We start from the raw sequence: 25,501 nt of genomic DNA, 5'->3' as shown, positions 1-25,501 counted from the left end.
TGATAGACAGTCCTAAAATAGGCAGTTTTTTTTTCTCTCCCAATAATGGACAATCGCTTGCTTCTGAAGACAATTTTTAATGGCCCAAAACCATGCCCTCTCGTGAGAGATTTACCCAGGAACACCGACATCCTTTGGGATTTAGATTTAGATCCCTCAACTTTTGCGCCAATTTAATCTTTAAAAGATAAAATGAAGGTGGCTCAGGGGCTAAGACGCTGAGCTTGTCGATCGAAAGGTCGGCAGTTCAGCGGTTCGAATCCCTAGCGCCGTGTATAACGGGTGAGCTCCCGTGATTTGTCTCAGCTTCTGCCAACCTAGCAGTTCGAAAGCAGGTAAAAAAAAATGCAAGTAGAAAAATAGGGACCCCCTTTGGTGGGAAGGGAACAGCGTTTTCTGTGCGCCTTTGGCGTTGAGTCATGCCGGCCACATGACCACGGAGACGTCTTCAGACAGCGCTGGCTCTTCGGCTTTGGAATGGACATGAGCACCGCCCCCTAGAGTCAGGAACGACTAGTCCATATGTGCAAGGGGAACCTTTTACCTTTACCTTAATCTTTAAAAACAAAGAGACCTCACCTTCAGGTACCGGTCCACCCCAGGAGAAGCAATGCAAAACGAGGACCAGAATTGGTTTTGGCCACAAGGCGAGGTTACCGTTTTTTAAGAAGAAGCTACCTGAGGCTCTGTAGGAGTGGAGGAGGGCTATGGCTCTTTAGATCAGGGGTCCCCAACCTCCCCACAACCCCCGGTCCGTGGCATGCCAGAAACCAGGTTGTGCAAACAACCGAAGCTCCATCTGGGATGAAGGCAGCACACAAATCCACATCCTCTCCTTCCCCAGAACTGGTCCCTGGTACCCAAAAAAATGGGGGGGGGGGCGCTGCTCTAGATAATTGTGAACTATAACTTCCAACCTGGCCACCTCTGAAGGATTTGGGGGGTGTCAGGGGATACCTTTGACCCTCGTGGCACAAATGTACCAGCATCACATCTTGTGCCTTTGCAGGATGCTTCCACAATAGAGGTTTTTAACATCCAATAATTATAGTCTCTGCTTTTTGAACTGATGTACGAATAGGAAGCTGCCCCCAAAGAGCATTTTTTTGTGGGGTGGGTGGGTTTCAGGAGTGGGAAAGCAGTTACAGCCTTTTTTTTTTCTTTTCCCTTCTTTTTTTTTTTCTTTCCGGAAACTGTAAAACATTTTTCTTCCTGCTTTTTTTTCCCCCCGTCACCTCCGCCGTCCACCGGAAAACCCAGCTTGGCTACGAAGTGCTGAAATGATTCTTATCGTGGTGCTGTTGATTATATATGACGTGCTCTGGCTCTGTGGCTGCTTCTCCACGCTGTGTTTCTTGCGTGAATTGATTTCTTCCACCTCCCATCTTTTGTCTCGTTAAGCTTGCTTTTGTTTTGTTTTATGTCCCCCCCACCCCCCGGAAATACCGAATGCAAAAAAAGAAAGGGAAGGAAGGAAAGAAAAGGGGAAGGAAGGAAGGAAGGAAGGAAGGAAGGAAGGAAGAAAAAGGGAAGGAAGGAAGAAAAGAAAGATGGAGGAAGGAAGGAAGAAAAAGAGGAAGGAGGGAAGGAAGGAAGAAAAAGGAAGGGAGGAAGGAAGGAAGGAAGAAAAAGGGGAGGAAGGAAGGAAGGAAGAAAAAGATGGAGGAAGGAAGGAAGGAAAAGGAAGGAAGGAAGAAAGATGGAGGGAGGGAGGGACGAAGGAAGAAAAAGGGAAGGAAGGAAGAAAAAGATGAAGGAAGGAAGAAAGAAAAAGATGGAGGGAGGAAGAGAAAAAGAAAGGGAAGGAAGGAAGAAAAAAAGGGAGGAAGGAAGAAAGATGGAGGGAGGGAGGAAGAAAGAAAAAGAAAGGGAAGGAAGGAAGAAAAAAAAGAGGGAGGAAGGAAAGAAAAAAAGAAAAATATTTATTTTGGAAGGTGCATGGTGATTGTACCAACAGCGAAGGAGGGGCAAATTATTGTCCTAGGACAAAACGTTGAGAAAGGGGCTGGGGCTGGGGAGGATGGGTAGTAGCACCCAGGGTCTGTGGAGATTCTCAAGTTAGCCAGGTCAAGCAGGTCCCAAAGATCCTTCAGTTCTTCAGAACTGAAGAAGCTTCTTGGACGAGAAGCCAAACGTCTTCAAAACGAAGAAAGTTCAGTTACCTTTTGAAAAAAAGCCCCTTTGGGACACTTGGCACCGAAGTTGCCAGCCTTTTGATGGTCGGGTTGGATTGAGTTGGAGGTAGTTTTACGAACCTACCCGGTGCAGTATTACGTTGGCTTTATTTAACAAACCTTGATTAAGCACACCGTTCACTTGGAATGCAACGCGAAGCCAGATTTGAGTGCTCCGAATGGCTTTCCTTCGTTAGTCAACATTTGTGAATCAGGACAGTTGCGTCCAAGTTTATGAGCCCGAAGTTATGCTAGCTAGGGATTCTGGGAGCTGTAGTCCTTCGGAGGCAGAGTGGCCTGGCAAAGCCAGTTTTAAGTTTCATCATTCCGATTCATTCTGTTTTGAAAGCTTTAATCCAAGAGTCCTCCAGTCTTCCGACATCTTTTTCCACCTCTCGTCTCTCTAGTGAGCACCATCCCAGATCTTTTTAGAACCACAGAGTCGGGAGGGACCTTGGAGGTCTTCTAGTCCAACCCCCTGCCTAGGCAGGAAACCCTACACCCCTTCAGACAAATGGTTATCTTCTTCAAAACTTCCAGTGTTGGAGCATTCACAACTTCTGGAGGCAAGCAGTTCCACTGATTAATTTTTCTCACTGTCAGGAAATTTCTCCTTAGTTTTAAATTGCTTCTCTCCTTGATTCGTTTACGCCCGTTGCTTCTTGTCCTGCCTTCAGGTGCTTTGGAGAATAGCTTGACTCCCTCTTCTTTGGGGCAGCCCCTGAGAATATTTGAGATATTAATTCAATAATATCTGGATTGGTCTAAACCAGCTAAGCTTCTCAACTTGTAGTCTGCGAATTCCTGAGCAGTGCGATGTCGTCACGGGGTCCACGAAGCCTTGGAAAAACCGTTACGGTTGAAATCTTGAGTTAAGCCTTGGAGGTCCGTGGCCACAAAAGGGTATTTAAAGGGGCTCCATGATGAAGAAAAGATTAAGGACCCCTGGTTCTAATCTCTTTTCCAAAATGGGAAGCGATCGAAGGATGGCCAGCAATCTCTCAAATGCAGCACCTCTTCTTCATAAGGGGGTTTCACATACCCCCACCCCACCCCAAAAAACGTCTGTAGCAGTCCCACTCCCTCTACTGCCACAATGGATATTTATTAAATATAAGGCTGCCGAGAAGCGGACATTCCTATTTTAGCTATCATGACTAATAACGATGAGTAGATCCCCTCACTTGACTCATTAGTTTGCAATGAAGAAGAATCATAAATTCGGTAAATGAGTCATCCAGGAAACCTCGTTGTCCAGCTTTTTTGGGGATGGAAGGGGACCCCTTAAGCCAACTTTCCCTAACCTTGCAGGCACTTAGAGCTTGGCTGGGAATTTAATCCACTGATCAAATACCAAACCTGGGCACTCTCTCCGGAGCGAGACTCCAACCCTGGATGCTGAAATGCAAAGTCTTTATTTAGTTTACTTTCTTGTCATTGTACCTCGTACAAGGAAATCAAATGCCGTCTCCGGTGTATTTATTTATTTATTTATTTATTTATTTATTTATTTATTTATTTATTTATTTATTTATTTATTTATTTATTTATTTATTTATTTATTTATTTTTCGAATTTCTATACTGCCCTTCTCCTTTCGGACTCAGGGCGGTGAACAGCCAAAATAAAAACATTTATACATAAATACGATTAAAAATAGATTTAAAATAATTAAATTTGGCCCATAGTTTAAAATTTATCAATTTAAATTTAAAATCCATATCAAAATTTAAAACCAACCATAAAATCATAAAATCAAGAGAGACCGGCTAACTGAAAGAGATGAGTTTTTAGGTGTACCTTATAACTATAAAAATAAAAACATGAATGCCCATCCTTCGCATTCTATACAATTGGATTGAAAAGCCCCCGATACTGCATTAGTATTACACTATACATTAGAATTCAATATAGCTACTGCCCTGGAATCCTAGAAGCTGTTTTTCAGCCTATTTGTCCTTGTTTTTATTGCCCTGTACCGTCTGCCAGATGGTAATAGTTCAAAAAAAAAAAGGGGGGGTGCCCAGGATGAGATGGATCTTTAAGGATGTTTTGAACTTTCTTAAGGCAGCGAGAACTCTAAAGCTCTTCCAAAGAGGGGAGGGGGCAACCCATGATCCTCTGGGCAATGACGGTGGCCCTCTGGAGCGCTGTCCTAGCTGCCACTGTGCAATTGGCAAACCATAAACAGGTGCAGTAAATTAAAATACTCCCTATGGTGCTGCGGTAGAAGGTCACCAGCTCTTTCTCATTCAGTTGTTTCCTGAGAAGTCTCAGGTAGTATAATAGAGCCTTGGTGGCGCAGCAGACTAAAGTGCTGTTAACTAGCACCAGCTGCCTGCAATTACTGCGAGTTCAAATCTCACCAGGCTCAAGCCTTTGACTCAGTCTTCCATCCTTTCAAGGTAGGTAAAATGAGGACCCGGATTGTGGGGGCAATAAGCTGACTTTGTATTAAAAAAAAAAGAACACCGCTTAAGGGAGGCCGAAAGCCCTACTAAGCAGGTATATACAAAAGTATGAAGGCTGTTGCTTAACGCATTGTAAGCCGCCCTGAGTCTCCGGAGAAGGGCGGCATATAAATCGAACCAATAAATAAATAAATAAATAAATCTCTGCTGGGGCCCTTTTGACCAGGGCTGCAATGTGAGCGCCTCAGTTCAAGTCCTCTTTTATAGGATAACACCCAGAAACTTAAAACTGGCCACTTGCTCCACTCGGTCTCCATTGATAAGCAAGGGCTGGACCTCTGATCTATTCCTTCTCTAGTCCACTATAAGCTCCTTGGTCTTATTGGTGTTAAGGACCAAGTTATTGTCTCCACACCACGAAAGTTTTTATTTTATTGGAAGGAGAGTCAGGACGATTTTTTTTCCATTTCTCTTTTAAGGCCTCTGACTAAGCAAGATAGTAAAAGGCCAAGGCGCCTTCGTGCCTGCAGATCAGTTGATTCGGCTGTTATCTGTCGAGATAACAGATTTTGACTCAACCTAGACTTCTTTTAAATCGGAGGCATCAATTAGGCAGACATTGGACTTCTGGCCTGCAAAGGCACGGGTGTTCCTGCAATTGAAGGTTTCGTACGAAACCAAGACCGATTTTATCTACCAAGTTTTCAGGTCCTTGACACGCTCTGTAGTAACCTCCTACCGCAGTAACCTCTAGACTAGATGTGTCCAGTCTTATGAAAAGGAGGACTAGGGATGACATGATAGCAGTCTTCCAATATCTCAGGGCTTGCCCCAAAGAAGAGGGAGTCCAGCTATTCTCCAAAGCACCCGAAGGCAGGACAAGAAGCAACGGGTGGAAATTAATCAAGGAGAGAAGCAATTTAGAACTAAGTAGACATTTCCTGACACTGGAACAACTTGCTACCAGAAGTTGCTCCAACACTGGAAGTTTTTAACAAGATGTTGGACAACCATTTGTCTGAAATGGTGTAGAGTTTCCTGCCTTAGCAGGAGGTTGGACTAGAAGACCTCCAAGGTCCCTTCCAACTCTGTTATTCTATTCCCATCCGTACAGCCAATGTATCAGAACTCGGCTGTGAGAATGCCACGACAACTTCACGAGATCTTTTGCAAGAATCTGAGCATTCTGGCCTGAGATTTTTTTTTTCTTTTCTAATTCTTGGCAGAGCTGAAATCTTGCAATGAGGTAGTCCTCGGCTTACGACCACAATTGAGCCCCCCCAAATTTCTGTTGCTGAGGGAGACTGTTAAGTGAATTTTGCCCTGTTTTACGAGCTTTCTTGTCCACCGTTGTTAAGGGAGCCGCAGCAGTTGTTCAGCTAGTAACATGGCTGTTAAGTGAATCTGGCTTCCCCTGTCAGCTTTGCTCGTCAGAAGGTCGCAAAGGGGGTCGCGTGATCCCCGCAACCGTCATAAATGTGAGTCAGTTGCCAAGTGTTTGAATTTTGATCAAAATGGGGGTGCCGAAATGATCGTGTGAAAAAACGGTCACGGGTCGCCTTTTTTTCCAGTGCCGTCGTAACTTCAAACAGTCACTCAGTGGACTGTTTGTAACTCAAAGACTACCCATGCTGCAGAATTTTTGGTGAAAAATTTTGGCCTGGCAGTATTGCTGGAGCTTAATTTTGCGTTTCGGGAGGGCGGCCGACGTGGCAGGCTTCAGAGCATCATTGCCCACAGCCAATAAAACATCTATATTTCTGCTTATTAGATTGGCAGGTATTTAAGATCCCTCTGCTCCTCAAATCATCTTTTTTTTAAAGTATGTGTTGGAAGAAATGTCCATCTGGGTTCAGTTCCAAGCGGGGGAAAAGACCACTGGATTCACGGAAGTTGCTTGGAAAGATTGAGGTTGAGGTCCTGGGCAGAAAAAGGGAAGAGATGCTGAGACTGCCTGGGTTTTATGCCTTCTGTTGGGCTTTGGAATTTGAGCTTGTATTCGGTTGTCAGACTCCCACGGAGCCATGCAGGGCTAACTTTGTAGGTTGTCTGTGTCCCAGGCTTGGTTGAGCCTTGCCGGGTGATGATGTAATGAAAGGGGCTTTGGGCAATTCCTATTATGGCTCTGCCTGAAGGAGGTAGATCTTTGTTATGCAGAAGAGACTGGCCCAGGCCTTAACGGCCCATTGACAAAGGTGGGGTGTGTGTGAGTTTCTGCCTCCCTTTCTGGGGAAATATTCTGCCCTTTTTAATATTTCCTAAAATATCTCATTTTCCTAGGAGAGGGGTGGGTGCTAACTTCCTACATATGGAGGTGGTGGGGGTTTCACTTAGGAGCTCTTTCCTTTCCTTTCCTTTCCTTTCCTTTCCCTTCCCTTCCCTTCCCTTCCGTTCCCTTCCCTTTTTCTTCCTTTCTTCCTTCCTTTCTTCCTTTCTTTTTTCTCCATGCAAAACGTTCTGTACTTCTGGGAGAAACCCCAATCATTATCCCCCGCAGAAACCTCAATTTTGAAAAGCACAGCAGCCCTTTCAAAGAGAAAAAAAAGAGAGAGAGAAAGAAAAAAAGGGAAAAAAAAGAGGAAAAAGAGAAAAGCTTTGGCCTGTTTGAAGATTGTGTGGCTGCTGAGAATAGAAAGGAACGGGGGTTTTCTTTGATAAGCTTCTCTCGCATGTCAAAAGCCTTTTGGGGGGGGTTCCCCCGTGCATCTTTTAGGCCCAGATGTTTTCGACAAGACAAAAGGGTTTGGAAGCAAGGTGCTTTCGGCAGATAACCGAATTTACGTTTAAGACTTGAGTTGCCTCCAGCGACTTGGGACGCGGCCTCACCTTTATCCTTTGCCTGAGCTTGTTCTGAGAGTTCAGTTCACAGGTGCATTTCCAATTTTCAGGAGTCCCAACACTTCATGTTCAACTGCAAAGAGGAGGGAAGGTGTTGGGAAGGTCACGCTAGAAGTGCCTGCAACACGGTTGATCAAGCTGGAGCGTGTTTTCAGTTGGCTTCCCATTGGTCGGTGGTGCAGTTGGACGTTTACGATAGGTGGATTCAGGGGTGGGCTTCAAAAATTTTAGCAAAGGGTTCTCTGCCTGGTTGCTGGCTGGGTGTGGCCATGGTGGGTATGGCCTAGCCGGCCTCCTGCACCACAGCAGGGGAGGGCATTTTTTGCCCTCCCCAGGCTCCGGAGGCTTTTCTCGAGCCTCCGGGAGGGCCAAAACAGCCTCCCCTAGCTCTGGAGGCCAGAAACGGGCCCATTTCCGTCCTTCCCAAACTTCCAGTAAGCTCGTTTTTCGCCCTCCCTGAGCCTCCACCTGTGCCCTGCATCCAAAATGGGCCGTGTGGGGACTCCTGGGAGGGGAGGGCGGGGCCAGACAGGAGTGAGATTTGGGGGTTCTCCGAACTGCACAGAATCTTAGCTAGAGGTTCTGCCGAACCCCCAGCAACCCACCCCGGGTGGTTTGAGTCGCAAAAATTTCCTTTGCCTTTAGATCTAAAAGGCGGCGCGGGGTGGGGGGGAGCTTAACATAATCTTCCTTGTAACTCCTGGAGAACACAAGATTCCTTAAGAATGATACCCGATCGTAGAGAAATATTTGCAACTCGGGGTTGAACTCTTGAAGAGAGCAAACCGCATTCTCTGATGATTTTACCTAGCTAGGTCATGAAACGTCTTAAAGAACAGCGCCAAGCTCGGAAAGCAACCCCAGAATAGTATTTCCCGCGTCTGTCCCTGCACTTGTTTTAGGAAAACGGGCTGCCGGTTCGGAGTGCAGGCAGAATTCACGTGCGGCGCGTGGGTGAGTTTGGAAGAAAAATCCCCTGCCTAACCAAAGATGCGTTCTCTTCCAGTGTGTATGTGTGGGTGTGGGTGGGTCGATGCCTTCAGGAGCTGGCAGACGGTGCTACAATGATAATCACTGCCCCCATCCAGGAAAATGAGCTTCCCTGAATTTAATCCAGCTAACTTTTTTGGGGTTTTTTTGCTTGGAACTTCAGTTGCCTTAATTCTACGTATTATAATAATCTAGTGCCTTCTAGATAGTTTAGGATTACGGCTGGGAATTCTGAAGGTTGCAGCTAGTGCCACGTCCGGAAATTGGACGTTCACGCTTGGGAAATGGAATTTCTTGGCGTTAGTGAGAAAACAGATGCTTGAATTTGGGATCTGTTTGGCTTAATAGCAATAGCGCTTGGATTTATATACCACTTCACAGTGCTTTTACAGCCCTCTTTAAGTGGTTTACAGAGTCAGCCTCTTGCCCCCCAACAATCTGTGTCCTCATTTTACCGACCTAGGAAGGATGGAAGGCTGAGTCAACCTTGAGCCAAGTCAGGATCGAACTGCTGGCAATGGGCAGAATTAGCCTGCAATACTGCATTCTAACCACTGGGAAGGAAGGAAGGAAGGAAGGAAGGAAGGAAGGAAGGAAGGAAGGAAGGGGAGATGGTAGATTCTGAAGAGGTTTAAATAGCAATAGCACTTAGACTTATATACTGCTTCACAGTGCTTTACAGCCCTCTCTCAGCGCTTTACAGAGTCAGCCTATTTGCCCCCAACAATCTGGGTCCTCATTTTACCCACCTCGGAAGGACGGAAGGCTGAGTCAACCTTGAGCCTGGTGAGATCTGAACTGCTGGCAATCAGCAGAAGTAGCCTGCAGTACTGCCTTGTAACCACTGCGCCACCACAGCTCTGTATCTCCAATACAGGTAGTCCTCAAGTTACGGCTGTAGTTAAAGCCTGGCAATTATGATTGTTAAGTCGTGACAGTTCATAAATCAGGGCACCAGGTGAGCAGACCCGATTTTACTACCTTCCCCCCCCCCCGCGGTCGTTAAACGAGCATGTTAAATGAACTCATTCACGATTGGCTTTTACTGCAAGAAACTTGGAGTAAATGATGGTTTCTGGCCAGCACATTGCAAATCGTGGTCGCTAGACCATGATATGCTGCAAATGGTCGTTAAGGGCTCCCAAAATGCAGTCATGTGACCTTTGGGGGGGGTCAGGAACAACATCAGAAGTTCAAAACCAGATTATAAATAGCTTTTTTTGGGCGGGGGGGGTGGCTTGTCATAACTTTGAACAGTTGGAAGTTGAGGGGGGGAATCAGCTGGGGGGAATCAGCTGTGCCACGTGATTGATATGAGCTACAAAGCAAGAAAGGACAGGATAGAGCCGGGGGGGAGGGGGACTGATCATCGGAACTACCGGTTCGCGCAAACCTATCCAAACCGGCTGAATACCACCTCTGACCTGTATGGATGGCTCAGTTCTTTCCTGGCCTTTCCTTGGTGATGTTGGACATGAATTGGGCAAGTAAAACAGGCGTTTTTCTTCCCCTTCCCCACCCCAGTTCACCTGGTCAGTTATCCTCCTGGATTGTAGCTGGAAGAAACCGAACAGTTACTCCTCAACGTACGACCACAATTGAGGCCAGAATTTTTGTAGCTCAGCGGGACGGCTGTTCAGCGAATTTTTGCCCCATTTTACAACCTTCCTTGCACGGTTGTTAAGGGAATCTTGTCTTCCCCGTTGGCTCGGCTTGTCAAAGGTCACCAAAGGGGATCGCGTGATTCCCCCCCCGCCCCCCCAGGGGGACACTGCGACCATCGTAAATATGACTCAGTTTCCAAAGATCTGAATTTTGATCACAGGGATGCTGCAACGGTCGTAAGCGTGAAAAACGGCCGTAAGTTACTTTTTTTTCCAGTGCCGTTCGAACATTCATTAAAGGAACCGTTGTAAGTCGAGGACTATCTGTAGTAAATAAACGAGAGCAAACCCCACTCCCTTCCAGCACTGATGGTGTTAAATAGTTTGGTAATGAAACACCTGCAGGCAGGAAGCTTTGAACTTTTGAACTTTGAACTGTTGTAATGACATATTTGCCTTAGAAGTAGCACAAACTACCGTGTTTCCCCGAAAATAAGACCCTGTCTTATATTTTTTTTTGAACCCTGAAATAAGCACTCGGCCTTATTGCCATGCGCTCAAAAGCCCGATTGGGCTTATTATCAGGGGAATGTCTTATTTTGGGGGAAACAGGGTAGATCAGGTAGAATTAAGCATGATCCCAAATAGCTGTAGAAATAAGATGTATTGCAAGGGGGGAAACTCAGGTTGTATCATTCCTACAACATCTGACCTGCGAGCACCCGACGACCTTCTACAATTTGTTTGAGGCAGTTTATTTGCATTTGGGGCAAGGTGGGGTGGCTGCTTCCGTTCACCTGTCCCCCCAGCATGATCTGTTATTTTTGCCTTTCTCTCTTTGGCTGACTTCGGCTGTCTTCCTCCCGTGAATTTAAATGTTGGTCACTTTTTTATTTTATTTTTTTACGTTGATGTGAATTGCAGCCTCCCTACAGACCTTCCTGTCCGTCAGTCGGCGGTCTTATGCATGCGCGCAGCATTTGGTAGGGTAGAATCGTGGCTTTCGTTTCGTGGCGAGCATGTTGCCTGCTTGATTGTGGCATTTGTCGCCGATCCTGTGTGCGTCTCTCTCTCTCTCTCTCTCTGTGTCCCTCCCCGTTTAAATCGGAGAGTCTTCCTTGGCACGATTCAGCTTGCCGGATGCAGTTCCCTGCTCCTTTCCTTCTTCTCTCCCATCAGCCGGAGTTTATTTAACACATTCCGGGAATCAGAGGGAAGCCAACTCTGCTCTCCCCAAAGACCAACAACAGGAAGTCTTAGAAGGACCAAAACCAGGAAGCGTCCAAGGGACCAAGGAAGCTTCAAGGATGGAGACCATTTCGGTGGCATCTCCTCGCCAAATGGAATTGCCCTTTTCAGTTGGATCCAAAATTCGTAGCCGCGGCCCCATTGTGGAAGCAACTTCTCTGCGGGAAAGTGAGTTCACAGGAGCTAGTCCCCTGGATGGTAAGACTGATCAGAATGGATGCCAGTCTGAAGAAGAACGAGGGTCAAAAGGGCACTCCACATTTGCACTGTTGGCCAGTTCGGAAGACGAATGCGAGAAGGTTCCTTCTGAGATTCTCCGTTCACATTCCACCCCGTCTCCCAGCGTCACTGTGGAGCCACCCGTGGAAAAAGATTCCCCGGAATCTCCATTTGAGGTCATTGCTGACAAACTGGAATTTGATAAGGAATTCAAAGAGGTTCCGACCAACAACTCCAAGGACATTGGGAGCAACTGGGTGATCCACAGCGAAAGGGAGCTGTTGACTGACATTCCAGAAGATAGCGTTTGCGAGTTCCAGATAAAGCCCCGTAGCAGCGGGCGGCTTCCCTCAGGACCGGGGCTCTCCCGCCAGTCTTCAGGCACGACGGCGGCACTGGAGGAAGTCTCCAAATGTGTCCGTGAACTGCACAGCTTCAACAACGAGCTGCTTAACTGGGACTTGATTCCCAGTAAGGATCTGGAAGACAAGACGGATGACTTTATCGACACGGGCTTTAAGGCCTCGTCTGCCGAAATCGGCGGCAGTATTCCAGAAACTGTGGTGAGCCCTAGCGATGTGGAAACCGGCAAGGCGTCCGTGCCTCACCACCCCGTCACGATCAGGCTCCACCCAAAAGGCAAGCCGTCTCCAAAAGTAGACAAGAATCAAGCCACGGTGGTTGGCCAAGCCGTAACTGCGGTGAAAAGTGCTCCTCCGGAAGTCTTCCAGGTGACAGCCGAGCTGTCTTGGCCCAATCCATGCTTGCCTGAAACGGCCGATGCGGATAGCTCTGGAGAATCTGATGACACGGTCATCGAAGATGTTCCAGCTGACCTGACATTCCCGAATAAGGCGGCGGCTGTGAATTGCCAGGGGTTCTCGAAACTCACCGGCTCTTCTGAAGCCGAAATTGAATATATAGATGAGGAGGACGAAGAGGCATCTGATGAGCTTCAGGAAGACCAGATGGTTCCCCAGTCCTTGGAAAGCCGTTGGCGATTCGCCGATGAGTTCAAAGCAATCCAGGCTGTGGAGAGATCGCCTCCTGCACTTCAGCCCTCCAGGGAACCAGGTCTAAGCGCACCTTCTAAAGCCAAGCAGGTGTTCGATGCTGGAGAACTGGAGGTGCCAAGGAAGACTCCCAAGGCCGAAGACCCTTCGAGAAAGATCACCTTGGACAGCGTCAAAGAGGTGGTGTGCCCTGACGGGCTGGGCAGTGAGAGTTTTATGGACTTCATGAAGGAGTGCTTAAAATCCAAGGGGGGCGAATCGCCCGAAGATCCGGTCGAGATGTTCTCGGAGGCAGAGCTGAAGGCTGCCCGTTCCCAAGGGGCCTGGCCCTACTTTCAGCAGCCGCCCCAAGTCAAGCAAGATTTCGAACACGAGCACGTCACCATCACAGCCCTCAAAGAAGTGGGGAGGAAAGCCGAGATGGAGAGATCCCCGCTCTTCTCTCCCTCCAGAGGGAGGCATTCTGGACAGTACTGTGAGTTCCCGCCTGACGCTCCAGCATCTGCTCCAAAGTCAGCCTTGGAGAAGAGGCCCCTCTGCCTTGAGCAGGCTGTCGATGTGATGCTGGTTCCCGCCAGTGTCAGTCTTGGGAAAACGTCTCATCCGCTTCCTCCCGAGCCGCCGTCCGCACTACACGCCATGACAAAATTACTGGCTGAATTCTCAGGTAACCACACAAGAAGGTAATGCTGTGGCTTGCATGTAGCTCCCTGCATATAACGGTGGATATTGTGTTGTTTATTTCCACTGGGGTGACAGTGGATACTTGGATAAGCTTACTTTTTACCTCCTTATTTGTAAAATCCCACATCATCATCATCATCATCATCATCATCATCATCATCATCATCATCAGCATTCCCATGAAGTTCCACTCTATTTGTCTGGTTAATTTTACGGTTTTCAAAGACGTATTTGGTCAGGAAGACCAAAAATATATATATATATATATATCCTTTTGCTTTCTAAAAACACTATCCCATTTATCCGTTTAAAACTTTCTCACATCACAGTCTCGTTAAGCTTTTGGCTTTTAAATTGAAATTCTTGTAAGATAGTAGGGTTTCCCACTCCCCCCCCCTTCTACTTAATTCCAAAATGAAGGTAACTTACCGAGTATCTTTCGGAATATCTCTCTTAAGTTGTAAATTAGTTGTATGCAAAAGTGTTTAAGAAAGTGAGGTTTCTGTAGGTCGTATCCATAAAGGCTACATAACGATTTTTCAGGGGCACGTTGGTGTTTCCTTGGCTCTTGTCTGTTGCAAGACCAGATGCACTTGTGAAGATCCAATTAAACAGATTTATTGCTGAAAGCTTATGCGCAAGAATCTTCTCAACTAACAATCGGCAGCGGCTTGGAGTTAGATAAGGCTCAACAGAATGTTCTGACCTAGGCTTCCCTAAAAAGCAGGAAGCAGAGTCTTGGTCCCGGCAAAACCTCTTTTTATTTACACGACTGTGAATTCCTTTCATTCACAGTCAGCAAGGCCTGTCCAAACAGTTTGTCAAAGGAATATTTATCAACACCGACCTTATCTCGCTTGGAAGGCTGCCAGGTAACTAGTTTCCAAATGCAGTACAAGGCCAAACTTGGCACAGAGTCTCTCAGTGTCACGGAATGAAGGAATTGTTTCCTTCAAAAGCCCCCTCCCCGTTCGCTTCTCTTTTGTTTCCTATGGGAGGGGACAATCACCTCCAAGGTGTGGCTTTACTCCTGAGTCGACCCTGCTTTCTGAGTTGTTCTTGTCTTCTGGCAGCTCTGCGCATGCACACAGTGGGAACAGGGTCCAGCTGTTCCTCTGCCTCACTGCTGTCTTATCTCCCTCTCTGCCTCCGACGCAGAGCCCTCGTCCGAGCTTTCCCCAGCCCCCCCAGGACTGGCCCATGTTCCTCCCCAACCTCCTCACTGTCTGACTCTGCTGCCAGTTCCACTGGCCGCCCGCGGGCCGCAACACAGAATACAAGGGAGGTTGGATTTAGTCCGCTTATGGCTATGTAGGGATTCTAAGCCGATTCCTCTTTTGACTCCGCCTCCAGTTTCTGCCATTCCTCCTCCAGCTCCCAAACTGTTCAATGCACAATGGAGTGCAAAAACCCTCAATTCTTGAGATCTTCTCGAAAGGACCAACTATCCAGGGTTCAAGAAGGGCGATCTCCTGATCTCTTCCTTCTCCAGAGAGAGAATTTCATCAGCCCGGCTGCTAATTTTTACCACGATGCTTTTCCCCCACTCGTGAAACGCTCACTGAGACATCCAAACTGCGTAGACCCTCACCCAAGATCAGTCACTAAGTTAGAGCTTTCTAGACAAGAACTACAGGTAATCCTCAATTTATGACCAGTTGCTCTGGTGACTGTTACAACGGACCCCCCAAAAGCGAGTTACAACCTGATTTCAAAGTTTATGATGGCTCCAAGACACATTTTGATGCTTTTTGTCAGTTTCTGGCGTCGCTTTGTTTTTCCAGTAAAAAAATGCCCATTAGGTAAAATTGATTCGCTTAATGTCGTGTTTGCTTAAAGACTGCAACGACTTACAACCGTAATTCTGGGCCAAGTATGGCCATAAGTTGAGGATTACCTGCAAATGTATGATGGAATACTCCTCCATAACTATTGCCAGTGAATTTGCAGCTTTTTTTTGTGTTTGTTTCTTTTAATCCAGTGAATATTTCTGATAATGAAGGAAATTCAAAGCAGTTGGTTGTGAAGGTAACTAGTTAGCTATTTAGGATTGGGGGTGGGGGGGTGGGGGGCAGTGCATCTTCCAATACTTGAGGGGCTTGTCACCAAGAATAGGGGGACGACTTACTCTCCAAAGCACCTGAGAGCAGGACAAGAAGTAATGGGTGGAAGTTCATTAAAGAGAGGAGCAACCTAGAACTAAGGAGAAATTTCCTGACAGTGAGAACAATTAATCAGTGGAGCAACTTGCCTCCAGAAATTGTGAAATGCTCCCAACACTGGAAGTTTTTAAGAAGAGGTTGGACGACGATTTGTCTGCAATGGGATAAAGACTACCTTGAGCAGGGGGTTAAGAGTAGAGGACCTCCAAGGTCCCTTCCAACACTGTTCTTCTGCTATTCTTTTTTCCTTCCTTCCTTCCTTCCTCATCACTGGAGATTTTCAAGAAGAGACTGGACAATTTGTCTGAAATGGTATAAGAACTCCTGCCTTAAGCAAGGGGTTGGACTAGAAGACCTCTAAGATCCCTTTCAACACTGTTTTTATGTTCTTCTGCGATTCTTTTTTCCTTTCTTCCTTCCTTCCTTCCTTCCCTCCCTCCCTATTTCCTCCCTTCCCTCCCTTTTCCTTCCTTCCTCCCTTCCCTCCCTTTTCTTTTCTTCTTTCTTTCCTTCCTTCCTTCTTTCCTTCCCTCCCTCCCTTTTTCCTTTCTCCCTCCCTCCCTTTTTTCTTTCTTTCCTTCTTTCCTTCCTTCTTTCCTTTCTTCCTTCCTTTCCTCCTCCTCCCTCTCCCCTCCCTCCCTTCCCTCTGTCCCTCCCTTTTTCCTTCCTTCCTCCCTCCCTTCCTTTTTCTTTCCTTCTTTCCTTTCTTCCTTCCTTCCCTCCATCCCTTTTTATTTCCTTCCTTCCCTCCCTTTTTCCTCCCTCCCTCCCTTTTTTCTTTCCTTTCCTTTTTTTCTTTCCTTCCTTCTTTCCTTCCTTCCTTCTTTCCTTCCTCATCACTGGAGGTTTTCAAGAAGAGACTGGACAGCCATTTGTCTGAAATGGTATAAAGACTCTGCCTTGAGCAGGGGGTTAGACTAGAAGGCCTCCAAGGTTCCTTTCAACACTCTTTATGTTCTTCTTCTATTCTTTTTTCCTTCCTTCCTTCCTTCCCTCCCTCCCTCCTCACTGGAGGTTTTCAAGAAAAGATCGGACAGCCCTTTGTCTGAAATGGTATAAGGACTCCTGCCTTAAGCAAGGGGTTGGGCTAGATGACCTCCAGGGTGTCCCTTCCAGCCCTACAATTATAAGTTCTGTTTGGAGGGTGGATGGGTGGGTGGGGAAGAGCCATTGTGGGATTTCACATAACTGAAGTCAAAAGCGTGTGAGAAAGACAGTTGGGAGGGGGAGGTACCACGGCTTCCTAACCCTTGGAGCTAAACGGTATGCAAAAAAATCTGGAAAAACTGGAATTTTGTGTCGTGTGTGTGTGTGTGTGTTTTCCCACCAAGCATCCCGAGGATCTGCCATACATTTGTAGTTTAGACCAGAATTGTATAAAAGATAAAAGAGATGTTTTTTTGATTTCCAGAAGAAAACGTTGGGGGGGGGGGCGCGGTGTCTGTGAGCTCAATTTTGAGAGATTACATCTTTAAGGAGAGATGGAGGAGGATGACACCCCCCTCTTCCCTCTCCTTTTTAAGTCAGGGACTCCACCCCCCCCCCCAAAAAGGATGGGCTTTTATAAACTTTTATTCTTGGCCAGCTGCCCCGTGGCCCATGGACCCCTCAAGGGGGAGTGGATTTCCCCCACCCACTCAAACAGAGGAAGCCTTGTGTTGAGTTGTAAATGCTTCTTCTGTGCTGGATTCTTTTGGGCGGCGGTGCGGTGGAGGGGGCTTGTCTGGGGTCTAGCCCCACATGCTTTTCTGTCTGCAAAGCCTCAGCTTTTATTCTCCAGATCTGTGGCTTAGATAGGGACGCAGTGGCTCAGACACGGAGCTTGTCGATCGAAAGGACGGCAGTTCTGCGGTTCGAATCCCAGCACCGTGGAATGGGGTGAGCTCCCGTGACTTGTCCCAGCTTCTGCCAACCTAGCAGTTGGAAAGCAGGTAAAAAATGCAAGTAGAGAAATAGGGGCCACCTTTGGTGGGAAGGGAACAGCGTTTTCCGTGCACCTTTGGCATTGAGTCATGCCGGCCACATGACCACGGAGACGTCTTCGGACAGCGCTGGCTCTTCGGCTTTGAAACGGAGATGAGCACCGCCCCCTAGAGTCGGGAACAACTAGCACATAGGTGCAAGGGGAACCTTTACCTATGGCTTAGGTAACCTTTACCACCCCAGCATTCAATAACACACAATACAGGTTAGCCCTCGACTTACGACTCACATTTCTATTGTTTTAAGTTGAGTTTTTGTCCCCATCGTACGACGTTCCCTTGCCTCCAGTTGTTAAGTAAACCACTGCAGCTGTTAAGTGAGTCGCACCGTCGTTAAGCGAGTCTGGCTTCTCCCATTGACTTTGCTGGTCAGAAGGTCCGGCAAAAGGGGAAATCACGTGACTCCCCGGGACTCGTCATAAATACAAGTCAGTGGCCAAGTGTGTGAATTTTTTGATCACCTGACCACGGGGATACCGCAACGGTCATAAGTGTGGAAACAACGGTCCTCGGTCGCTTTTCTTCAGTGCCGTTGTAACTTCAAATGGTCACTAAACGAACTGTTGTAAGTCGAGGACTAGCTGTATAGTAAACTGGGAGAATTTTGAAATATAGGGGAGAAGGTGGTTGGTGGCTAAATAAATATATAAAAATGTCGAAAGGCATCTCCACCCACAGAACAGCCTTCTACCTCAATTAAATTTGCTCTTTGGGGGAATATAAATTGCATTAATGTCTGATCTGTATTTTCCACCTCAAAGTGTACAGCTTGCTATCTGAATTAAGTAGGAATACTCAAATTACCAAGCCTGCAATATTAAAGCTGCTAAATCCTTAAAGTCGCCACCTTTTCGTTTTTTGGAAAAGCAGAAGAAAAAAAGGAAGATCAGGCTAGGACAAAACAAAAGCTTTTTTTTTTTTTAATTGTTTGGCATTTGAAACTCCTCCTCCTCTCCACAGCGTTATCCAAAATTTAAGAAACAAGGGATGTTTGCATCCTAACCTTTCCTCTCCTTAATAAAGCGCTTAAATGCAGAATTTTTAGTTCCAAGGTAAATTGTGATGCAAACTTTATAAAACTCTTGTCAACAATCAAGTTGGAATCGGGGTGGATTTCATTTAAATCAAGTCGATTTAAATCGAGTCGATTTAAATCACGATTTAAATCACTAGTAAAATGGCTTGATTTAAATCGACTCGATTTAAATCATCATTTTTAAAGAGCAACTGTCATCTCTTGTCCCGCAGGGGCTCCTCCTCTGACCTGCGGTTGACTCACCGGCAGTCCCAATATTGCAGAATTTAATAGTAACGAGTTGGAAGGGACCTTTGAGGTCATCTACTCCAGCCCCCTGCTCACACAGGAGACCCATACTAGGGATTCGAACCGCAGCCTCATGCTACGTACCTAAGCTCCATTTCATAATAATAATAATAATAATAATAATAATAATAATAATAATAATAATAATAATAATAATAATAATAATAATAATAATAATAATAATAATAATTTTATTTCTATACCGCCCTTCTCCCGAAGGACTCAGGGCGGTGTACAGCCTATTTAAAAACACAGACAAAACAATGATATAAAATTTAAAATAATTAAATAAGTGGCTCAAATTTAAAACCCCAATAAATTTAAATACCCCAATTTAAAACTATTGTGTTGATAGTCCGGCCTGGTGGAACAACAGGGTCTTCAATGCGCAGCGAAACACCCGGAGGTCGGAGATCTTACGAATTTCCGGGGGCAGTTCATTCCACAGGGCTGGGGCTCCCACAGAGAAGGCCCTCCCCCTGGGCGTCGCCAGCCGACATAACTTGGCCGATGGCACCCTGAGGAGGCCCTCTCTGTGGGAACGAACTGGTCGGTGGGAGGCTATTGGTGGCAGAAGACGGTCTCGGAGGTACCCGGGTCCTATGCCATGGAGCGCTTTAAAGGTGGTAACCAACACCTTGAATCGCACCCGGAAGACCACCGGGAGCCAGTGCAGCTCGCGCAGGAGGGGTGTCACATGGGCATAACGGGTTGCGCCCATAACCACCCGCGCGGCCGCATTCTGGACCAGCTGGAGCCTCCGAGTGCTCTTCAAGGGGAGCCCCATGTAGAGAGCATTACAATAGTCCAACCGGGAGGTGACAAGGGCATGAGTGACCGTGCGCAAGGCGTCCCGGTCCAGAAAGGGCTGCAACTGGCGAATCAGGCGAACCTGATAAAAGGCCCCCCTGGCCACGGCCGTCATGCCGAATAAAATCAATTATTTATATTATCTTACATAGAAAACTTACCTTTACATGGATTTTTTCACTCCAAAAGCATTTGATTAAAATAAATTTGATTTAAATTTTAAAAAAACCGATTTATTTTTTTAAAATCCAATTTTCTTTTTATTTTTTAAATCATCAATTTTTATCCACCCTGGTTGAAATCTACAAAAGCTTCCTTTTTTTTTTAAAGAAAATCTTGTCTCACTTAATAATGGCTTCGCCTATTCTCCACAAAAGAATATCCTGGAAACAAGAATTACAATCGGTGTATTTTTTTTTTTATTACAATTATAACTGGTGCTCCGTTTTCAGAAACTCCCATCCTGAGGAGGAGAATGGGAAGAAGGTTTTACTCCATCATAAAAAAAAAAAAAATCTTTTTAAAGCTTCTGTGTTGCTTCTCGGCAATCTTAATGAATTGGGGGATTGCAATTCCCAATTGTTGTGACTAGAGGCTGGTTTTATGCAGCTATGACTACAAATCTATGTCAATCACCTTTCTTTTTCTTTAAATGAAGATTTTCTATTCCGTTTTTGTATCTTGAAACTGATTCGGGGGGAACGTTCCCTTTAGTTTAAAACGAGAATCCTAAAGCATCATTGGAAGGCTGCAAAACAGCCCAATTGTAAATAACAGGGAGCCTTTGACTTACCACAAATGAGGTCAACATTTCAGTTACTAAGTGAAGCATTCGTTAAGTGAGCTTCTTTGCCCCATCTTACGACCTTCCTTGCCCCCGTTGCTAAGCGAATCGCAGCAGTTGTCAAGTGAGTCGCATGGTGGTTAAATCAGTCCGGCTTCCCCTGTTGACATGGCTTGTCAGAAGGTCCCCAGAGCGGATCACGTGATACCCTTCTCCCCCTCCCGGGACACTGCAACCCGTCATAAATATGAACCATCTGCCCCAGCGTCTGAAATTTTAAATCACGTGACCCTGGGATAATGGTCGTAAGTGTGAAAAACGGTCCTAGGTCACTTTTTTTTCCAGGGCCGTTGTAACTTCGAACGGTCACTAAGTGAACTGTGGTTAAGTCGAGGACTCCCCGTAGTTGTTATTTGTTTTTGTATGTTTTTATTTTCAAATTTAGACACTGCCCATCCGGCTGGGCAGTTTATAGAGGTACCGGTTTCCCCTGCAGAGCTGACGCACTCAATTTTACGGTGGATAGCAATAGCACTTAGACTTATATACCCCTTCACGGTGTTTTACATCCCTCTCTAAGCGGTCTACAGAGTCAGCCTCTTGCCCCCCAACAATCTGGGTCCTCATTTTTACCCACCTCGGAAGGACAGAAGGCTGAGTCAACCTGGAGCCGGTCAGAATCGAACTGCTGGCAGTGGGCAGAATTAGCCTGCAATACTGCATTCTAACCACTGGGAGAGGAAGGAAGGAAGGACAATAGCAATATCACTTAGACTTATATACCGCTTCATAGTGCTTTACACCCTCTCTAAGCGGTTTACAGAGTCAGCCTCTTGCCCCCAACAATCTGGGTGCTCATTTTACCCACCTCGGAAAGATTGAAGGCTGAGTCAACCTTGAACCGGTCAGGATCAAACTCCTGGCAGTGGGCAGAGTTAGCCTGCAATTCTGCCTTCTAACAGGAAGGAAGGAAAGGAAGGGAAGGAAGGGAAGGAAGGTAGCAGTAGCACTTAGACTTATATACTGCTTCATAGTGCTTTTACAGATAACAATAGCAATAGCAGTGGTATATAGAGGTATGCAGAGTTCTATACCGCTTCACAGCCCTCTCTAAGCGGTTTACAGAGTCAGCCTCTTGCCGCCCAACAATCTGGGTCCTCATTTTAACCCACCTCGGAAGGCTGAGTCAACCTTAAGCCCGGTGAGAATCGAACTGCCAAATTGCAGTCAGCCGGCAGTCAGCAGAAGTAGCCTGCACTACCACACTCCAACCACTGCGCCACCGGGACTCTCCTCCGCTGACTGCCGGTGCCTCCTCTTTCTCCCCAGTGCGAGATCTGGTTTTCTGGAGGGATGTCAAGAAGACCGCCGCCGTCTTCAGCACCACCCTGATCCTGCTGCTCTCCCTGGCCGCCTTTAGCGTCATCAGCGTCGTCTCGTACCTCATCCTGGCCCTGCTGTCTGTCACCATCTGCTTCCGGGTCTACAAGTCCGTCATCCAAGCTGTGCAAAAATCCGAAGAAGGCCATCCCTTCAAGTGAGCGGGCTTTTTGGGGGTCCGCTTTGGGTCTTCTGCCCTCAGTTGTCCCTTCTGTGAAATGGGCAGATCGCCACCGAGTGGTTTCGGATCCCCAGGGGCCCTCTGAATCCCGGACAAGAGCGTATTAAATGCGTATTTATGGGCACGGCCGGGTGGGTTCTACTTAACTTTACTACCGGTTCACATCGTCCCTGCGCACGAGCACTCGCATGCCCACATGCTCTTCTGCGCATATGCAGAAGCTTCTACGCATGCACAGATCACCTACGATGACGTCCAGCTCAGTGGTTGGTGCCTCCCGCCGGTTTTATTACCGGTTCTTGCGAACCGGTCCAAACCGGTAGCAACCCACCACTGGGCACAGTAAACAATAGTTGTGCGGTGTATCTCGACCACTGCACTTAAGGTGTGTCTGTCCCAAAGGTGCTTCCATTTTATTTTATTTTTTCAAGAGGCAACTGGACTTTCTGGTTTTCCTTGAAGACGTTTTGCTTCTCATCCGAGAAGCTTCTTCAGCTCTGACTGGGATGGTGGGGAACGGAAGGATTGATACTCCTTGCAGACAGCTGGTCATTTGCATCCTTTTAGAAGGTCGTTGAGGCCACTTGGAGGTTTATCTGCGTCCTCGGGGTCCCCTGAGTGGTGCAAATGGGGTGTGGAGCCTTCTTGGAACTGCTGAAACTACTCAGGTGACCCTGAGGACACAGAAAAACCTCCCAAGTGGCCTCAACGACCCTCTAAAAGGATGCAAATGACCAGCTGTCTGCTGGAAGCCGTCATCAGAAGTTCATACCTGGATTGTAAGCATCTTTTTGGGGGGGGGGGCGGTCTGTCGTAGCTTCGAACAATCACTAAGGGATCGGTGGTAAGCCGAAGACTACCTATATGTTTCCTTGGCTGTGACACTCTGCCGTTTCCCTCCTCAGAGCCTATCTAGACATGGACGTCACCCTCTCTTCCGACACCTTCCATCACTACGTCAGCTCCGCCCTGGTCCACGTCAATCACATCCTGAAAGCCATCCTGCGCCTGTTCCTGGTGGAAGATTTGGTCGATTCACTGAAGGTCAGCGCGAGTGCTGAACCCAGAAATTTGGGTCCAGGGTGCTTTGCCGGGGAGTGGTGGGTGGTAACTCAGTAGGCGTTGTGGCCCGCCAGCGGATCTGGCAGCAGATTCAGACAGTGAGGAGATTGGGGAGGAACATGGGCCAGTCCTGGAGTCTGGAGAGGGCTCTGATGAGGGCTCTGCGTCCGAGGCAGAGAGGGGGCCAGGGCCGTCTGACAGTTACCAGCTGCCTTCGGAGTCAGACATCAGATATCCCCGAAAATAAGCCCTCCCCGTAAATATTTAAACACAGAGGTAAGGCGGCAAGAGGAGCCGCATCGTGCTCCACGCGCCCCAAAATAATAAGACCTCCCCGAAAATAAGGCCAAGCGCTTATTTCGGGGTCCACAAAAAATATAAGACAGGGTCTTATTTTCGGGAAAACACGGGTAGCATATATGATCCTTGCTGCCCTGCCCTCCTGTTCTTGCTAACTGTGCCGTGTCCTGTTTGGTCTGCAGCTCGCAGTCGTCATGTGGCTGATGACGTACGTCGGGGCCATTTTTAATGGGATCACCCTCCTCATCCTAGGTAAGTTGCAAACACAGGTAGAGATGAAAGTGTGGACAGTTCCGCAGTGACCAGGTAGGCAGGTGGCCAAGACCTCCCTTGCTTTCTCCATTTGCTTCCTTCTCTGTGCTATACTCTTCATTTAGGTATTAGATTTATATCCCGTGCTTCATTGGGGACCTCAAAATGGCATACATTTTCCCCCAGAACAACAGCCCTGTGAGGTAGGCTGACTTGAGAGGGATGGACTGGCCCAGAGTGTCTCAGGGAGCTTCTTGAGGCTTCTTGAACTCGGGTCTTTCCGGTACTACCAGTCTATCATCTTGCCCTCTACAGAATCCCATCTGTTCCAAAGTATATTTTATTGTATTTTAATTTTGTTTTATTTTATTTTTATTTATTTATATTTTATATTTCATTTCATTTCATGTTTTGTTTTATTATTTTATGTATTTTATTTTTATTTTATATTTCATTTCATTTCATTTCACTTCATATTTTATTTTATTTTATCATTTTATTATTATTTGCATGCCACCCCCCCTCTCCCTACCAAGCGACTTCAGGCGACTTTGATTGATGCTTAAGTTTGCTCTCCAAAGTACGCAGCCGATAAGGAAGAGACATCCAGGAAGGAGAGGTGGTTTAAAAAAAGGAAAAAAAGAAATCTAAGGCACCTGTTTGAAAAATAGAATAGAATAGAATTTTTTATTAGCCAAGTGTTTATTGGACACACAAGGAATTGGTCTTGGTCTTGGACAAAGGAATAGCCATGCAGACGGTTCGGTAGCATGATGAGAACATTATTCCAATTTCATTTTAAATCGTATTTTATCCAAATTCCATTTTAAATTGGTTTTATCAAATTTTAGTAATCATTTGTTTCTGGAACTCTGCACTTTGATATGGCCCAAGGGCTAATATCAATAAATAAAGATTTAAATATAAGAAAAGGGACATCAGCAGTGGCCAAAATAGGGCATTTCTCCTTTGCTGGACCGCTTGATAAAACAGCCCAAGACAAGGTATAAATTGTCCCTACACCACCTTCTGGTGCCATGCATTTCCTCCCAGTCCTAAACCTTCCTCTTTCTGAGTGTCTAGAAACTCAAAATTTGTCTAGAGAACAAATTGCCTAACTTGTTCAAAAATCCCACAGCTTCCCCTCCATTTTTTCCTCCTGAGGCAAAGAGCATCTACCGTAGAGAGGCCTGCTTTCAATCCTGAGACCTGTCCTCAATTTTTTTTTTAAGTAGCTTTTGGGTTTTGGAGATCGCTTGGTTGGGCCCCACAGCCTCTCTGGAATCAAGCTTCACCCCTTTTGACCTCTAATGTGTCAGGGTTAATGATAATTTAGAGCTGACCAGCCGCTGGAAGGCGGTAGACCAGGATGAGTCAGTAGGGTTATTGCCGCTTTAAGACTGAGGATGAGTCAGCAGGGTTATTGCCGCTTTGAGAAGCTGTCTATATAAGGGAGGCCATGAGAGGGCATCCCTCCCTCCCCCCCTCTCTCTCCCCCTCCCTCCATCTCTCTCTCTCTCTCTCCCCCCCTCTCTCTCTCTCTCTCCTCATCGGGTTCTATCTGCATTGTAGCTCTCTGGGTAGAGTTGAAGATTGATTGCTTGCCTGGTATGTGCCTACCATGTGTATATCTGTATATAGAAGTCTTGTATATAAACCACTGTTTGTAATGACAAAACCTCTGTGTCCTGTATTTTTGCTCCTGGGTTCTCTCAAAATAGTAGTCAAGCTGTAGTGTTTACAGCTTGACATAATGCCTTTTTTTCTTCTTTTTTAGGGGAATTGCTGGTTTTCAGCATGCCGGTCGTTTATGAGAAATATAAGGTGGGTAACTTCAGCCCCAAGAATTCTAAGCAAGCCAATTCAGAAATAATAGGATGTGTTGTCTTCCCAGGATTGCTGAAATAATGGGATTTTGGGGGAAGTTGGTGGGTTTGACAATATTAGGGGACTTTGGATGCTTCCTGGCTTTTTTTTTTTCTTCTAGTATAAAGAAGGGAATTGCAAACTTCTTCTCAAGCTTTGAAACACGGAGAGAACAGTGTCCAAAAAAAGGGAGCAGAATTTGTGATCCCATTTTTGG

At 46.5% G+C, this 25,501-nt stretch overlaps 1 protein-coding gene across 3 annotated transcripts in view; it reads left to right on the top strand.

The window, feature by feature from the left end:
- Positions 1-25,501, top strand: part of RTN3 (reticulon 3) — a 51,134-nt gene that overhangs the window by 22,215 nt on the left and 3,418 nt on the right. For 2 of the 3 annotated variants that reach the window (XM_087880911.1, XM_087880910.1), the window contains 4 exons: positions 21,573-21,780; positions 22,710-22,848; positions 23,349-23,418; positions 25,196-25,242. In XM_087880911.1, coding sequence (XP_087737037.1) covers positions 21,573-21,780; positions 22,710-22,848; positions 23,349-23,418; positions 25,196-25,242 — 464 coding nt within the window. Of the gene's footprint in view, positions 1-11,196; positions 13,165-21,572; positions 21,781-22,709; positions 22,849-23,348; positions 23,419-25,195; positions 25,243-25,501 lie in introns of all 3 variants that reach the window. The other variant, XM_060682350.2, reaches the window with a different exon arrangement.

Source organism: Pantherophis guttatus, chromosome 18 (genome assembly GCF_059756535.1).
Source record: "Pantherophis guttatus breed Tessera chromosome 18, ASM5975653v1, whole genome shotgun sequence".
NCBI lineage: Eukaryota > Metazoa > Chordata > Lepidosauria > Squamata > Colubridae > Pantherophis > Pantherophis guttatus.
Note: the sequence above shows the minus strand (reverse complement) of the source record. Positions and strands in the feature narration are given on the sequence as shown.